Below are 19,066 nucleotides of genomic sequence, written 5' to 3'. Positions count from 1 at the left end.
CATGATCTGGACTCACAGTGAAGAAGAACTCCAGAATTTCCTCTCCAACCTCAACTCCTTTGGTTCCATCAGATTCACCTGGTCCTACTCCAAATCCCATGCCACTTTCCTTGATGTTGACCTTCACCTGTCCAATGGCCAGCTTCACACGTCCGTCCACATCAAACCCACCAACAAGCAACAGTACCTCCATTACGACAGCTGCCACCCATTCCACATCAAACGGTCCCTTCCCTACAGCCTAGGTCTTCGTGGCAAACGAATCTGCTCCAGTCCGGAATCCCTGAAGCATTACACCAACAACCTGACAACAGCTTTCGCATCCCGCAACTACCCTCCCGACCTGGTACAGAAGCAAATAACCAGAGCCACTTCCTCATCCTCTCAAACCCAGAACCTCCCACAGAAGAACCACAAAAGTGCCCCACTTGTGACAGGATACTTTCCGGGACTGGATCAGATTCTGAATGTGGCTCTCCAGCAGGGATACGACTTCCTCAAATCCTGCCCTGAAATGAGATCCATCCTTCATGAAATCCTCCCCACTCCACCAAGAGTGTCTTTCCGCCGTCCACCTAACCTTCGTAACCTCTTAGTTCATCCCTATGAAATCCCCAAACCACCTTCCCTACCCTCTGGCTCCTACCCTTGTAACCGCCCCCGGTGTAAAACCTGTCCCATGCACCCTCCCACCACCACCTACTCCAGTCCTGTAACCCGGAAGGTGTACACAATCAAAGGCAGAGCCACATGTGAAAGCACCCACGTGATCTACCAACTGACCTGCCTGCACTGTGATGCGTTCTATGTGGGAATGACCAGCAACAAACTGTCCATTCGCATGAATGGACACAGGCAGACAGTGTTTGTTGGTAATGAGGATCACCCTGTGGCTAAACATGCCTTGGTGCACGACCAGCACATCTTGGCGCAGTGTTACACCGTCCGGGTTATCTGGATACTTCCTACTAACACCAACCTATCCGAACTCCGGAGATGGGAACTTGCTCTTCAATATATCCTCTCTTCCCGTTATCCACCAGGCCTCAATCTCCGCTAATTTCAAATTTCAAGTTGCCGCCACTCATACCTCACCTGTCATTCAACAACGTCTTTGCCTCAGCACTTCTGCCTCGACTGACATCTCTGCCCAAACTCTTTGTCTTTAAATATGTCTGCTTGTGTCTGTATATGTGTGGATGGATATGTGTGTGTGTGCGAGTGTATACCCGTCCTTTTTTCCCCCTAAGGTAAGTCTTTCCGCTCCCGGGACTGGAATGACTCCTTACCCTCTCCCTTAAAACCCACATCCTTTCGTCTTTCCCTCTCCTTCCCTCTTTCCTGATGAGGCAACAGTTTGTTGCGAAAGCTTGAATTTTGTGTGTATGTTTGTGTTCGTATGTGTGTCTGTCGACCTGCCAGCACTTTCATTTGGTAAGTCACATCTACTTTGTTTTTAGATATATTTTTCCTTCGTGGAATGTTTCCTTCTGTTATAACCATATCATTAATTTGAACCCAACAATTACGTTTGTTATTGTCGCCTTTGCATTTCGAAATCTTTCCTGTCGTCTTATTTCTCTTTTTCCCTTTATTTTCTCTTTCTGTTTTTACCAGTAGTTTCACTTTGTATTCACCTTCCCCTTTTACCAAATCTAATACACTATTTTATCCCGCCATATATATGCTCAACAATACGTAACCCACTTCCCAACCATAACCAAAAGATTTTATTTTCCGCTTTCAACACTACCGCTGCCATAAAATCCACCGTTTCTAGTTCAATAACAGCTGCTTTCACGTATTTAACAACCATTTCGGCTAGTTCTAATAACTTTAACTTTATTTCCACTTCCGTTTTTCGCATATCACTGATCATTTTAGCCGCTCCCCACAGGTTTTAACGTCATTTTTTCTACAATTGTTAGCCCCATTTTCGTAATTTTTCACCACAACACCGCTCCTTTAATACGTTTTTTCGTAATTTTCTCGAAATTTTCCCGAATTTCTCCGTCCTTTAACGTGATTTAGCGGCAACACAACCACCTAACCTTTTTGCACATCGCTGTCTACCAACCCAAGTTCACCACAAGATCAACTTAACCAACACTTTTTCGCCTTTTTTCATACCAGATCTCCAATTGCTTTCTAGTTCACCTTTATCTCTCCCTATATATTTCTATCTTTCTTTTTCATTTCAACCTCATGTCAAACTTTCCACCATCTAATACCATGTCACCCTCACAACACCCCCACAACGACCCCATTAAGTTTTATTTACATTCCCTCTGCAAACATGCCTTCACCCTAGCCAGATTACGCTCGCATATTTTATTTTCTCAGGCTTGTCTGACATTTGGCATAACCCCCAAAGGCCTCACACTTAAAGTTCCCATCTCTGGCTGCAACCCTTCTTTCCATCAGTCCCTATACCAGTTCCAAACTGAACAATCCATTGCCCTCACCCACCTAATCCTTCACCTACACATCAACTCAGCCAACGAACACACCCGTCAACTCCTATCCTTAATAAAAGTCCTCAATCTTTCCTCTCCCACATCCACACCGGCTATTCAGAGCATCCTCCTACAGGCCAACCGCCAGTTAGAAGAGCATGCCACCCTTCACCTCAAAAAACTATCCAATCTCCTGGTTTCCCACCTCCGGAAAGGCAACTCACTCACCCTTCACAACCTTTCCAGCAAACCTCAACCACCTCTCATTGCACACAAACCCAGTCTCTCCCATCTACTCAATCTCCCACTTCCAGCTCCACTCCCTCCAAAACCTCAAAATTCCGATCAACACAATCTGGCACCACAACACCCTAATTCAGTAGTTAACCTTTCCTCCAAACCTCTCTCCCAATCTGAAACCTCTGTCCTATCCAAAGGCCTCACCTTCAGCCCCACTCCCAGATTCAACCAAACAGCCCTCGTCAAAGATTTACTGTCCTACACTCGTACTCTCTGCTGGAAGTATCACTTTGCCACGAAGAAAAATGATCCTAATCCTACCCCTAATGACCCAACTCCCCAAGACACTATCCAAATTGAACCCTGCCTGGAACAGTTCCGTCCTCCGTCACAGCGGGACCCACCCCCTCTTCCTCAAAATCACCCTCTCCAAACCTTCCAGGAATTTCTGACTTCCAGCCTTGCCTCTCAATCCTTCTTAAAAAACCTTAATCCTACTCCCAACATCACCACTGCTGAAGCCCAGGCTATCCGTGATCTGAAGGCTGACCGGTCCATCGTCATTCTTCCGGCGGACAAGGGTTCCACGACTGTGGTACTTGATCGTCGGGAGTATGTGGCTGAGGGACTGCGTCAGCTTTCAGACAACACCACATACAAAGTTTGCCAAGGTAATCCCATCCCTGATGTCCAGGCAGAGCTTCAAGGAATCCTCAGAACCTTAGGCCCCCTACAAAACCTTTCACCTAACTCCATCAACCTCCTGACCCCACCGACACCCCGCACCCCTACCTTCTACCTTCTTCCTAAAATTCACAAACCCAATCATCCCGGCCGCCCCATTGTAGCTGGTTACCAAGCCCCCACAGAACGTATCTCTGCCTACGTAGACCAACACCTTCAACCCATTACATGCAGTCTCCCATCCTTCATCAAAGACACCAACCACTTTCTGGAACGCCTGGAATCCTTACCCAATCCGTTACCCCCAGAAACCATCCTTGTAACCATTGATGCCACTTCCTTATACACAAATATCCCGCACGTCCAGGGCCTCGCTGCGATGGAGCACTTCCTTTCACGCCGATCACCTGCCACCCTACCTAAAACCTCTTTCCTCATTACCTTAGCCAGCTTCATCCTGACCCACAACTTCTTCACTTTTGAAAACCAGACATACCAACAATTAAAGGGAACAGCCATGGGTACCAGGATGGCCCCCTCGTACGCCAACCTATTCATGGGTCGCTTAGAGGAAGCCTTCTTGGTTACCCAGGCCTGCCAACCCAAAGTTTGGTACAGATTTATTGATGACATCTTCATGATCTGGACTCACAGTGAAGAAGAACTCCAGAATTTCCTCTCCAACCTCAACTCCTTTGGTTCCATCAGATTCACCTGGTCCTACTCCAAATCCCATGCCACTTTCCTTGATGTTGACCTTCACCTGTCCAATGGCCAGCTTCACACGTCCGTCCACATCAAACCCACCAACAAGCAACAGTACCTCCATTACGACAGCTGCCACCCATTCCACATCAAACGGTCCCTTCCCTACAGCCTAGGTCTTCGTGGCAAACGAATCTGCTCCAGTCCGGAATCCCTGAAGCATTACACCAACAACCTGACAACAGCTTTCGCATCCCGCAACTACCCTCCCGACCTGGTACAGAAGCAAATAACCAGAGCCACTTCCTCATCCTCTCAAACCCAGAACCTCCCACAGAAGAACCACAAAAGTGCCCCACTTGTGACAGGATACTTTCCGGGACTGGATCAGATTCTGAATGTGGCTCTCCAGCAGGGATACGACTTCCTCAAATCCTGCCCTGAAATGAGATCCATCCTTCATGAAATCCTCCCCACTCCACCAAGAGTGTCTTTCCGCCGTCCACCTAACCTTCGTAACCTCTTAGTTCATCCCTATGAAATCCCCAAACCACCTTCCCTACCCTCTGGCTCCTACCCTTGTAACCGCCCCCGGTGTAAAACCTGTCCCATGCACCCTCCCACCACCACCTACTCCAGTCCTGTAACCCGGAAGGTGTACACAATCAAAGGCAGAGCCACATGTGAAAGCACCCACGTGATCTACCAACTGACCTGCCTGCACTGTGATGCGTTCTATGTGGGAATGACCAGCAACAAACTGTCCATTCGCATGAATGGACACAGGCAGACAGTGTTTGTTGGTAATGAGGATCACCCTGTGGCTAAACATGCCTTGGTGCACGACCAGCACATCTTGGCGCAGTGTTACACCGTCCGGGTTATCTGGATACTTCCTACTAACACCAACCTATCCGAACTCCGGAGATGGGAACTTGCTCTTCAATATATCCTCTCTTCCCGTTATCCACCAGGCCTCAATCTCCGCTAATTTCAAATTTCAAGTTGCCGCCACTCATACCTCACCTGTCATTCAACAACGTCTTTGCCTCAGCACTTCTGCCTCGACTGACATCTCTGCCCAAACTCTTTGTCTTTAAATATGTCTGCTTGTGTCTGTATATGTGTGGATGGATATGTGTGTGTGTGCGAGTGTATACCCGTCCTTTTTTCCCCCTAAGGTAAGTCTTTCCGCTCCCGGGACTGGAATGACTCCTTACCCTCTCCCTTAAAACCCACATCCTTTCGTCTTTCCCTCTCCTTCCCTCTTTCCTGATGAGGCAACAGTTTGTTGCGAAAGCTTGAATTTTGTGTGTATGTTTGTGTTCGTATGTGTGTCTGTCGACCTGCCAGCACTTTCATTTGGTAAGTCACATCTACTTTGTTTTTAGATATAAACTACCAATTCTGATAGAGTAACGCTGCTTCTGATGACATTATTTTATATATGCATGTTTCCAGGTAAAGTAACTAATTTCACATGACATTGTTTTTGTTTGAAGCACACTCAAGAAGAGGGGATCTTGAAATTCTGGGCTACAATTTATTACAGTGGCTTTGTAGCAAGTTACCTTGGGAAGATGAACAGGCTGATCCAGATTATGTTCATGAACAGAAAAAAGCATTCATGTCAAATATTCCACTATTGATGAAGTGCTGCTTTCCGAATGGAGACGCTCCAGGTATCTGTAATCTTATTTTATTGGTGGAGCATCTGTCAGTTTTACTGAGGTATAAAAATGATCTTCGACCTTTGTTGACATTAAAAAATGATTATCATGGCAGTTATTGCCACCTCAGTTGTAATCAATAATATGTATTACGTCAGGTTCACAAAACTTAAAATTGTTACGTAGTTTTCACTTATGATTTTGAGTTACCTCCCTAAAAGATTTATAATCGTGGTTTAACTTGTATTGTAGGCATATTTCATACATTTACAATAGGCACTTGTATTTTATGTAGTTTATGAAATGGATTTTAAACATTACAGTCTACATTTATTTTGCATGTTGACACAGAATTGGAGGTTGAATTTTATAATATTCTTTGCAAATTGAATCTGACAAAATTGAAAAGTGTTTAAAAAATATTTCCCTACTAGTAGATGGTGATGTAAGATATGAAGTCCAGTACAGAGTAGTTTGTATCTTGTATGATTCATTTCCATATAAATAACTTCGCCAAATGTAAGGGTTTTGGTTATTTATTTTTTTTTATTTTAACAAAGTGGACATCGACTGTCGAAGTGTTGATTGCTCAAGCTTTTATTAGGGAGCAAATATTACACATTGAAGTTGTCTGTGTGTTGTACATAAGACTGAAGTTTCTTACTGCACTTCACTGTGTATTCAACCTCAAAAATAAATAGAATGTGTTACACTGCAGCTGATATGCACTGAAGAGCCTATGAAACTGGTACGCCTGCCTAATATCATTAGGGCCCCCGTGAGTATGCAGAAGCACTGCAGCACGACATGGCATGGACTCAACTTATGTCTGAAGTAGTGCTGGAGGGAATTGACACCATGAATCCAGCAGGGGTATCCATAAATCCGTATGAGTTTGAGGGAGTGAAGATCTCTTCTGAACAAAACGTTGTAAGGCATCCCAGATACGCTCAATAATGTTCATGTCTGGGGAGTTTGGTGGTCAGTGGAAGTGTTTAAACTCAAAAGAGGGTTTCTGTAGCAATTCTGGTCATGTGGGGTGTTGCATTGTCCTGCAGAAATTGCCCATGTCTGTTGGAACGCATAATAGACATGACGAGATGAAGGTGATCAGACAGGATGCTTATGTACATGTCACCTGTCTGAGTAATACGTAGACGTATCAGGGTCCCGTATTACTTCAACTGCACATGCCCCACACCATTAGAGCCTCCACCAACTTATAGTCCCCTGCTGACATGCAGGGTCCACGTACTCATGAGGTTGTGTGCATAGCCGTACACGTCCGTCTGCTTGATACAATTTGAAATGAGTCTCGTCCAACCATACAATATGTTTCCAGTCATCAACAGTCCAATGTCAGTGTCGTCTGGCCCATGCGAGGCGTAAAGCTTTGTGTCGTGCAGTCATCAAGGGTACACGAGTGGGCCTTCGGTTCCGAAAGCCCATATTGATGATGTTTTGTTGAATGGTTCACACGCTGACACTTGTTGATGGCCCAGCATTGAAATCTGCAGCAATTTGCGGAAGGGTTGAACTTCTGTCATGTTGAATGATTCTCTTCAGCCGTCGTAGGTCTTGTTCTTGCAGGATCTTTTTCTGGTCGCAGCAATGTTGAAGATTTGATGTTTTACCGGATTCCTGATACTCACAGTACACGCGTGAGATTGTAGTACGGGAAAATCCCCACTTCATCGCTTCCTCAGAGACTGTGTCCCATCGCTCGTGTGCCGACTATAACACCACATTCAGACTCAACTTAATTATCTATCAACTGCACCAGACACTTATTGGCTTACATAGATGTTGTCGACAGCAGTGCCGTATTCTGCCTGTTTACATATCTCTGTATTTGAATAAGCATGCCTATACTAGTTTCCTTGGCAATTCTCTCTCTCTCTCTCTCTCTCTCTCTCTCTCTCTCTCTGTGTGTGTGTGTGTGTGTGTGTGTGTGTGTGTGTGTGTGTGTGTGTGTGTGTGTGTGCGCTTAACTTAATGTGTACTTTTTATTGTTTCACTGCTGAAAAAGAACTGTTCAAAAGTTAGAGAAGGGTGTCTGTTACTTTGACAGTATCTCAACTACAGATTACAGAATTTAGTGAAACATAGTTATTGAACTTTCTGAAGCATTTGTAGTAGTTCAAGTGCACTGTATTTGGAAAACAATGGATCAGTGCCCCTAGTATAATGTACATCAGCTGTCTTACATAAGAGAACAGATGTTTTTAGACTCTGTTCCAATTTGTGTGCTTAGAGCTGTTGTGTATCTGGTTGTTGCACATACAACGAAAACCCTTTTTAATGAATCCGTGGGGACCTAAATGTAAGTTCACTAAACAGGAATTTTTCTTAAATGAGAGTTTTGCCCGAGTATGAGGAAAGATGGACCCGAAATCATAATTGAAACTTGTTTAGGTGATAGTAGTAGTATTTAATTACAAAATTACTAATATCTTGGGCTACAAATTAACATTTGTTTATCCTTTCATTGTATTGTAGTGAAAGAAGTTGTCGCTCCAGTTGGTTGGTATTAGTTAGAATTGATTCATCTAACATTAAAGGAGGAAAAGAAACTCCTAATGGTATCAGGTTTTTGTTCAGCAACAATGAAAGTTGGTGCAATGGCTTGTGCTTGTTGTTGTTATTTGCTACCAGCATCACTTTTGGCTCTTCCATCACAGTGTTCCTTCACAAAAATTTCACACATCTCACTTTCATTTTGACAGTGGAAGGCAGATCATCATCATCATCATCATCATCATCATCATCATAAGAAAGTCCTGGAATGTCAAATTTTCAGAAATATCTGTGGTCCTATTCCATTCTTTTTCTGGAATAATGTGGCCTCAGACAATAGCTGCTCTTTGTGAAACCATATAACAGTCTGTTATATTACAGAATTCCAGGTAACAAAGAACATATTCATAGTCTGTAGAATTATGAGACTCATCATTTCCTTTCTCTAAGTGAATGAAATTTGACTTCTGCGCAGTTGTTACTCAGTCTGACTTTGTTGAAGTGTATTACGTCCAGAGGTTGGTGATGACTTGTACAGTTTAGAGGAAGGAATACAACAATTACATTACTCAGAAGCAGTGTTTCTGAAGGCTGTAAAGGGAATCGGTCAATAATAGGTACAATTTCCCCCCCCCCTTTTTTTTCACCTATCTCGGTATATAAGTGCCTGAGAAATCTCAAATGTGTGGTGTCATCCAGGCAATGCTGTTATACTTGTAGATACAAGAGAATATATTTATGTTTTTGAACCCCATGGGAGTGTTAAATTTTCCTTTTATTAGGGGAAGCAACTTCTCACTTCCATCACTATGTACACACAACAGTGTAATCATCCTTTCTTTACTTCCATAGAATTATTATAACTTAATGGAATATCACTGCAGTCGACATAATTGTCTTGAAAGATTCAGCAACTGTCTAGATATTTAAGACAATTTTCATGTATTTTTCTGTCTCCGTTGCACATTTTTAATTAGATTACATATTTCGATCACTCTGGATCATCTTCAGATCTAAGAAGTTGTGTCAGCAACCTGTCTTGTCTACTCAGAGCCACCACTTCAAGTAACGGTTTCTGAGATGAAATAGTGGTTCTGAGTAGACAAGACAGTATGCTTACACAGCTACTTAGATCTGAGGGTGATCCAGAGTGATTGAAACATGTAATCTAATTTAAAATTTGCAACTGAGACAAAGAATAAATACAATTTAACTTTAATAGATTATGTTTTTACAGGAAGTACTTTATTTACTTGATTGTAAGACAAGGTTTTTTGCCAAATTCGTCATTTGAAAAATACTGGGTCATCTTATATTCGCAGATTTAACTATTGCTGCCAAGATAAACATTTTGACAGTGTTTAATAGATTAATATCGAGGTCGTCTTGCATTTACAGATGAAGCTTTGGCTATTGAGGTTTCGCACAAATTTATTTTGAACAGTTCTTCCATTTGAATAGGATCATGATTTCCTGATACATAGAAGCACTTGATACAATGTTGATCTTGTTCAGTTGGTCACGTGACATTTGACTCACAGTACTAGATACATGATAAACTTTGAACTATGCACTACAACTATCTAAAGCTCTGCAAATAGAAGGTCAAATACATGTATGCTCCTTTGTAAGTAAAGGTAACGTTGAAATTTGAAAATCTTGTCCTTCAAAACCAATTTTGATTCTGAACCAAAGTTAGTGTTTTATTTGGTTATGAAAAACTAATGATTTAAGAGGTGTGTTGCAAATGAAAATTTGATAGCTTTTCACGTGTTAGAATACTGGGGAGAAAAATTACCAGCTTTTAATCAGCTTTGGAACAAGGGGTAAATTCAGATGAAACGAGAAAGAAAAAAATCCAGAATTAATTGTCTAACAAATGAAACACATCACATTAAACTGATTTCAATTGTTATCGCAAGAATAAATTACAGCAGAAAGACTCATTGAGGTGATATTACCAACAGATGGCATTAGACCAGTGAAAGTTCAAGAATTGGATTCAGTCGTGATTGCAGTTTTTTATTTATGTATTAGTTGTTGCTGTTACATACGTCCTGCACCCTAGAATATATAGATGCCCATGTTTCACTGTTGCTCAAGCACAACACTAAGGAAGACCTGGAGGGGGGCCAGTGACACCAGTTTAGTTGAGAACTATGAATGTTGAGAGGGGAGTGGTGAATGAGCAACAAATTTCATGTTGGTGCCAACCATGGAAATCTATACTGCATGATGATGATGACAATGACGACTATAAAACATGGTACCACAGAACACAGGCTAAACAAAGGAGGCAGTGAAGATAAAAATTAATACGAAAAGTATCATGATATATTATTTCTTCTTCTATTATCAAAACATAGACAACCAATAAATGGCATAAGATTAGGATTGGTGTTATGGTAACAGATGCTCAAGTCAGTGAAAGTTTGTAATCTTGGTTAATCAGAATAAGTTTAAAAAATGCTTTTTTTCTGAAGGAGCTTCTTAAAAAAGTTGTTCTTCATGTATTCAGGGTCATCTTGTACTCGTGTGAATACATTATATTATAAAAGAAACGAGTCTCGTCAGTGTTGAAAATGTGTCACTGTATCACCCATGGAAATGTAATGTTTTCAAATATCTTACAATTTCTGCATGTGTATCCTCGCTAAGAAGTGACATCTCCCCCCCCCCCCCCCCCTTTCCCCCAGCCAGCTGTTCAGTGCAAAGAAAATTTTAGTTTTAATCTTCAAGGCAGTTTCACAAACCTTCTCACATAGTATGTACTTGCTTATAGGAGTTACTTGAAACCCTTTCAAAGAATATTTCCATGTCAGCGAATGTAGTGATATGTGCATGAAATGTGATGTGTGGTTTTTAAACCTAAATACTGCTATCTCAGCAGACAAGTATGCTGAAAAGATCCAGTGACTGATACAAGGTAACTAATTTAAGCAGCAGGTACAGAAATACATACCCACTTCCTCACATTACTTGAGTTCAAAGGCTTGTAAAATAAAGAATGAGCAAGGTATTTGGGCATGCTCAGATTCTTGCTGTGGGCATCCATTGCAAAATGATATGCGCCTACTGCTCTGGAAAATTATGTAAGTGATGACAAAGATTGCAGCAGGCAAAGTCCTAACCAGGTTGTTGTTATCTATGTTAGTGAAAAAGGAAGATGAGAAGATATATGAGGAAATCAATAATAGAAGCATATCTCCTAATGAAAAAGGAGAACCTGAATTTAAAAACAGGTCTCACAAAATTTTACTCTTTATGACCAAAATGGGTAAAATGCCAGCCAGTGAAGGAAGTATGCACATGTACTTACTGCACTAATTTGAAACTTCTTTGTTTTGCCATAAGCAGTGTCACAGGAAAGAAGTCAAGAGCTGCTAGATAAATGTTCATTGCAGGAGTGTGCAATGTGTCCTGATGCTGAAGTGATGACTGTTGAAGCATTACACCTTCAGGATACTGACAGTGATTTAACCTATGCATTGTGGGAGGGTTGGTGAAGAAGATAGTAGAGCCAGAGAAGTTCATTGCGGAGGTTAGAGGGGCATTGGGTCATTAAAGGAATAGCTCACCATCATGTCTGGAGGATTCATAGACAGGCCATAGCACAAGTAAAATCAGGCACATCCCAGAATACTGACACATTAGTTCTTCATTTTGACTTTGCTGAGAACTGATCTATTGCTTTGCAGAACGAAATGCAAAGTTACCACTGGCACACATCACAGACATCAATCTTCACATGTGTTGCTCACGTCCTTGGAACATGACAGTGCTTTGCTATTGTCAGTGATGATCTCACAGTGCAATGCACCCTATGCTGTCAGCATGATAATTGATGACACAGCATCTGGAGCCCATGCATTTCCTAAGCATGTGTATGTGACTCAGGGTGCAACATCTCATTTTAAAAACTGCTTTCTACTATATGAGCTTGGTCAACACTGTAGTACACAAATTAAGACAAAAAATGGATATTTTCAGCAAGCGATCATGGAAAAAGTGCATGTGAAGGGGTAGGAGGTATCTATAAACATCTTGCAACAAGATTTAATTTCCAGCACGAAGCTGTTGATGCTATAAGAGATGCTACTGGATTTGTATACACCATATCAACATTGGTAACAAACATGAAACTCTTAATTCTAAATGAAAGCACATCAAGGGAATTCCATTTAAAAAAGAGAGAAAGGTGGTCTTTTTATGAAGCCTACGGTTTGCATCCTGGAGTGGCATGTACATTGCAAGAATGGTTCTCCACAAAATGCAACCTGTTACTGTGTGTGAAATTGAGACCACAGTATACATTAGAAGACTTTGTTGTAGTCAGCCACTTCATTTCTTGTGTGTATGACAATCAGTGGTGGGTGGGACAGATAACAAGTGTGTCTCATGAACTGGAAGACAGTTCTGTCTCCTTATGACACCCCCTGGTCTTGCTAATGCTTACAATTGGCCATCATCAAAAGGTCGGTGTGCTGTTCCCATTTCCCAAGTACTGCTCTTGTTGGATCATCCTTGTCCGTATGCAAATTCAGCTCAGCTATGAGTTAAATGAGAAGCAGATGAAAAAAATACAAATAACCTCTTTTCAACAATTTAGTGTTGATTGTTACATTTTAGGCAATTTTAATTCATGGAAAGTCATTAAGAAGTAAAATCATGACAGAAGACAATGATAATTTGTGAATGTCAAATAATGGAAAATCCAGGATGGAATGTAACAATATTATGAAAAGGAAAGTTACTACTCAACATTCTCAGGCTGATACTGATCTTCAGCCTGACATGGCTGCTTGTCCTGTTCCAGAGGTTGCCCCTCAGTCTGCAAGATCCGGGCAGTCGCAGAGGGTGGGCTTACTGGTAGTTGGGAGCTCCAACGTCAGGCGCGTAATGGGGCCCCTTAGGGATATGGCAGCAAGGGAGGGGAAGAAAACCAAAGTGCACTCCGTGTGCATACCGGGGGGGGGTCATTCCAGATGTGGAAAGGGTCCTTCCGGATGCCATGAAGGGTACAGGGTGCACCCATCTGCAGGTGGTCGCTCATGTCGGCACCAATGATGTGTGTCGCTATGGATCGGAGGAAATCCTCTCTGGCTTCCGGCGGCTATCTGATTTGGTGAAGACTGCCAGTCTCGCTAGCGGGATGAAAGCAGAGCTCACCATCTGCAGAATCGTCGACAGGACTGACTGCGGACCTTTGGTACAGAGCCGAGTGGAGGGTCTGAATCAGAGGCTGAGACGGTTCTGCGACCATGTGGGCTGCAGATTCCTCGACTTGCGCCATAGGGTGGTGGGGTTTCGGGTTCCGCTGGATAGGTCAGGAGTCCACTACACGCAACAAGCGGCTACACGGGTAGCAGGGGTTGTGTGGCGTGGGCTGGGCGGTTTTTTAGGTTAGATGGCTTCGGGCAAGTGCAGAAAGGGCAACAGCCTCAACGGGTGCGGGGCAAAGTCAGGACATGCGGGGACCAAGCAGCAATCGGTATTGTAATTGTAAACTGTCGAAGCTGCGTTGGTAAAGTACCGGAACTTCAAGCGCTGATAGAAAGCACCGAAGCTGAAATCGTTATAGGTACAGAAAGCTGGCTGAAGCCAGAGATAAATTCTGCCGAAATTTTTACAAAGGCACAGACGGTGTTTAGAAAGGATAGATTGCATGCAACCGGTGGTGGAGTGTTCGTCGCTGTTAGTAGTAGTTTATCCTGTAGTGAAGTAGAAGTGGATAGTTCCTGTGAATTATTATGGGTGGAGGTTACACTCAACAACCGAGCTAGGTTAATAATTGGCTCCTTTTACCGACCCCCCGACTCAGCAGCATTAGTGGCAGAACAACTGAGAGAAAATTTGGAATACATTTCACATAAATTTTCTCAGCATGTTATGGTCTTAGGTGGAGATTTCAATTTACCAGATATAGACTGGGACACTCAGATGTTTAGGACGGGTGGTAGGGACAGAGCATCGAGTGACATTATACTGAGTGCACTATCCGAAAATTACCTCGAGCAATTAAACAGAGAACTGACTCGTGGAGATAACATCTTGGACCTACTGATAACAAACAGACCCGAACTTTTCGACTCTGTAAGTGCAGAACAGGGAATCAGTGATCATAAGGCCGTTGCAGCATCCCTGAATATGGAAGTTATTAGGAATATAAAAAAAGGGAGGAAGGTTTATCTGTTTAGCAAGAGTAATAGAAGGCAGATTTCAGACTACTACGAAAATTTCTGTTCCGACACTGACAATGTTGAGTGTTTATGCAAAAAGTTCAAGGCAATCGTAAAATGCGTTTTAGACAGGTACGTGCCGAGCAAAACTGTGAGGGACGGGAAAAACCCACCGTGGTACAACAACAAAGTTAACTTAGGAAACTACTGCGAAAGCAAAGAGAGCTTCACTGCAAGTTTAAACGCAGCCAAAACCTCTCAGACAAACAGAAGCTAAACGATGTCAAAGTTAGCGTAAGGAGGGCTATGCGTGAAGCGTTCAGTGAATTCGAAAGTAAAATACTAGGTACCGACTTGACAGAAAATCCTAGGAAGTTCTGGTCTTACGTTAAATCAGTAAGTGGCTCGAAACATCATGTCCAGACACTCCGGGATGATGATGGCATTGAAACAGAGGATGACAAGCGTAAAGCTGAAATACTAAACACCTTTTTCCAAAGCTGTTTCACAGAGGAAGACCGCACTGCAGTTCCTTCTCTAAATCCTCGCACCAACGAAAAAATGGCTGACATTGAAATAAGTGTCCAAGGAATAGAAAAGCAACTGGAATCACTCAACAGAGGAAAGTCCACTGGACCTGACGGGATACCAATTCGATTCTACACAGAGTACGCGAAAGAACTTGCACCCCTTCTAACAGCCGTGTACCGCAAGTCTCTAGAGGAACAGAAGGTTCCAAATGATTGGAAAAGAGCACAGGTAGTCCCAGTCTTCAAGAAGGGTCGTCGAGCAGATGCGCAAAACTATAGACCTATCTCTCTGACGTCGATCTGTTGTAGAATTTTAGAACATGTATTTTGCTCGAGTATCATGTCGTTTTTGGAAACTCAGAATCTACTATGTAGGAATCAACATGGATTCCGGAAACAGCGATCGTGTGAAACCCAACTCGCTTTATTTGTTCATGAGACCCAGAAAATATTAGATACAGGCTCCCAGGTAGATGCCATTTTCCTTGACTTCCGGAAGGCGTTCGATACAGTTCCGCACTGTCGCCTGATAAACAAAGTAAGAGCCTACGGAATATCAGACCAGCTGTGTGGCTGGATTGAAGAGTTTTTAGCAAACAGAACACAGCATGTTGTTCTCAATGGAGAGACATCTACAGACGTTAAAGTAACCTCTGGCGTGCCACAGGGGAGTGTTATGGGGCCATTGCTTTTCAAAATATATATAAATGACCTAGTAGATAGTGTCGGAAGTTCCATGCGGCTTTTCGCGGATGATGCTGTAGTATACAGAGAAGTTGCAGCATTAGAAAATTGTAGCGAAATGCAGGAAGATCTGCAGCGGATAGGCACTTGGTGCAGGGAGTGGCAACTGACCCTTAACATAGACAAATGTAATGTATTGCGAATACATAGAAAGAAGGATCCTTTATTGTATGATTATATGATAGCGGAACAAACACTGGTAGCAGTTACTTCTGTAAAATATCTGGGAGTATGCGTGCGGAACGATTTGAAGTGGAATGATCATATAAAATTAATTGTTGGTAAGGCGAGTACCAGGTTGAGATTCATTGGGAGAGTCCTTAGAAAATGTAGTCCATCAACAAAGGAGGTGGCTTACAAAACACTCGTTCGACCTATACTTGAGTATTGCTCATCAGTGTGGGATCCGTACCAGATCGGGTTGACGGAGGAGATAGAGAAGATCCAAAGAAGAGCGGCGCGTTTCGTCACAGGGTTATTTGGTAACCGTGATAGCGTTACGGAGATGTTTAACAAACTCAAGTGGCAGACTCTGCAAGAGAGGCGCTCTGCATCGCGGTGTAGCTTGCTCGCCAGGTTTCGAGAGGGTGCGTTTCTGTATGAGGTATCGAATATATTGCTTCCCCCTACTTATACCTCCCGAGGAGATCACGAATGTAAAATTAGAGAGATTAGAGCGCGCACAGAGGCTTTCAGACAGTCGTTCTTCTCGCGAACCATACGCGACTGGAACAGGAAAGGGAGATAATGACAGTGGCACGTAAAGTGCCCTCCGCCACACACCGTTGGGTGGCTTGCGGAGTATAAATGTAGAATGTAGATGTATAGCAGAGATGGTGAGTCGCAGATAGGCACAACTGTGACAGTCTTTATGTTGTGCCTATCTGCGACTCAGCATCTCTGCTATATGGTAAGTAGCAACTTTCCTTTTCATAATATTGTTACAATTTGTATTATCACAAAAAGAAGAATGGGTATAAATATTCTATTCTCATTTTTATTATAAAATGTTTTCGAACAAAATTGTGAATTGCTTTCCTACTCATTTATAATGTTGTAAAGTAATTATTTTGATACAGAAATACCATAAAGCTAGGTCTACCTAAAAAATTTCTCACATTTCGTATAGACGATATAGCCCACTCTGCTTGTACATTCCCTAAGTACAATGACCATCTAATGTATCGTGAAATTTTTAGAGTATTTATGATGGGGATTTTGGAGAAAATAATTTCTAAATAACCAAAAAATTTCAGATTTTTTCATCTTTGTGTACAAATATCTCGACAGTTTAAGAAGTTCATGCATTAATGTCATAGCTGACAGTTAGCAGTCTTTCCACTTTTATCATTTCTCAAGACAGTTAAAATCCTGTGTCTTCATATTTTCGAAACATAATTTTGAAGTTCACAAAAAACTACGAATTCCCATAGTTTATTTTTCCAAAAAATGAAAAAGATCAGAAGTGTATATGTATTAATCATGTCTTGAAGTTTTGGGAACTGAGTATTTATTGAAAATAAATTCAGATCTCTCTCACTTCTGGTTTCTTTATTACAATTTTTCAGTTTTCCCTTTTGTTATGACATTTTCACAGACACTCTCATTAGAGAGGTCTGTAATGTTTTAACAGATCAGAAAGTCAAAATATTGTAGTTTTGGAGAGGTATTATGTAAACTTCAACATATATTTTTTTCAACAAACTTTGAAATAGTGATGTGACACATCCACTCTTGACCTGTATGATTTGAGATGAAATCGCCCTAATGTTGGTATTTTCCTGTGAAGTATTTCTTACATGTGCTTTTCTACTTTAACTTATAAGAAACTGTACTCCAAACATTTGGTTTTATGTTTTAAAGTAATGTTATATAATCAGTTAACATGTACTTCTCTACTGTTTCAGCTGTTATAAGTCAGTATCTAAAATACGTTGCAAGTTTGGAGTTTGACACACGTCCTGACTACAGTTATTGCCGAAAACTGTTGCGTAAAGGCATTACAGATGCGGGGTATGTGGATGATGGGAAACTGGAATTTGGGTTATCTGTTTCTCCTAGGATGAAACAGATCAAAAAGAAAAAGGTAAATTATTTGTCTATGATGTTTATTAATATGCCATGAATTTCACAGTTATAGTTACTCATCCTCAAGTCAGTTCGTTTTCTTTGAAAAATTGTTTCTGTAAAAAAATTTCTCTCTCTCTCTCTCTCTCTCTCTCTCTCTGTCTGTCTGTCTGTCTGTGTGTGTGTGTGTGTGTGTGTGTGTGTGTGTGTGTGTGTAAATTTACTAGTACATAAGTTTTCAGTTTATACAGTCATCATAGGAGGAAACATGAATCATCAAACAGTCCAAGGGAAAATTAAGGTTTCATAAGTGGTGGGTATTAAAAGTAGTACTGCAAAATATTACTGAATGTGTTCTCTGAGAACTATGTAACACACATGGTTTGGAACCTCACTTATGATGGAAAAATATGGGATTGAATAGCAACAAATGGACTCGAGACAAATCAGCTACATTGAAACTGATAGTTACCATTAGGCAATTGAAACAACAGTGATTATCAATGTAAAAAGGCAACTAAAAAAGTAGAAGGCTTTGTATGTTCACCAAAGTAAAAATGTTGTAGTGTCATAGGTCAGTATGCAGTTAGAAACATATAGCTCTGGAGAAGAGCATTCAGAAGAACTGTGACTTAAGTTTGAAAGAATAGTTGACCGTGCAGTTGATAAATAAATACTGGGAACAACAGTTCATGGTGGGAGGGACCCTTCATGGGATACAACCATTGTAAACAAACTGCAGAAGAAATAGGTTACTGCATAATAGGTGTAAAACATAGCCTAAATAGTTACAGTGGGTGAGTGAGTGAAACGGAATTATAGGATTCTGTACTTAATTTTCAGCTGAGTTTGCTCATATCATAACCATAATCTGCTAAAATAATTGTAATAATAATTAAATAATAAGATAGAGCCAGTTGATATTTCCTGTGACCTATCTAAGGTACTTCACTGTGTGTATAATACTATTCTACTGGATAAATTGAAGTCAGTGGGATTTATGGTATAACCAGCCAGTGGATTATGTCATAAGTAACAAAAAAAAAAAAAAAAAAAAAAAAAAGTAATAGGGAATCAGCAAATGTAATCCGGGGATATTATTCTGACTGGGAAGAAATCACACATGGGGTTCCCCCAAGGCTCATTAGGTCCATTAGTTTTCCTCATTTATGTAATTGATCTTCCATGTAATATACAAGCAGAATTAGTTAACATTGCAGATGATACTAGTATTGTAATCAATCTAAGCGTACAAAAAGAAAGAAATGGTAAGC

The 19,066-nt window shown here is 41.5% G+C and overlaps 1 protein-coding gene across 1 annotated transcript in view; it reads left to right on the top strand.

Annotated features, from left to right (window-relative positions):
• The window catches only part of LOC126188294 (serine/threonine-protein kinase VRK1-like), a 73,954-nt gene that overhangs the window by 34,192 nt on the left and 20,696 nt on the right, over positions 1-19,066 (top strand). Inside the window, exons 8-9 of the mRNA XM_049929881.1 lie at positions 5,588-5,767; positions 17,633-17,811. Of these exons, the coding sequence (XP_049785838.1) occupies positions 5,588-5,767; positions 17,633-17,811 (359 nt within the window). The remainder of the gene's footprint in view (positions 1-5,587; positions 5,768-17,632; positions 17,812-19,066) is intronic.

The sequence above is a fragment of the Schistocerca cancellata genome, chromosome 5 (genome assembly GCF_023864275.1).
Source record: "Schistocerca cancellata isolate TAMUIC-IGC-003103 chromosome 5, iqSchCanc2.1, whole genome shotgun sequence".
NCBI lineage: Eukaryota > Metazoa > Arthropoda > Insecta > Orthoptera > Acrididae > Schistocerca > Schistocerca cancellata.
The sequence above is the reverse complement of the archived record's forward strand: the minus strand, read 5'-3'. Positions and strand labels throughout refer to the sequence as shown.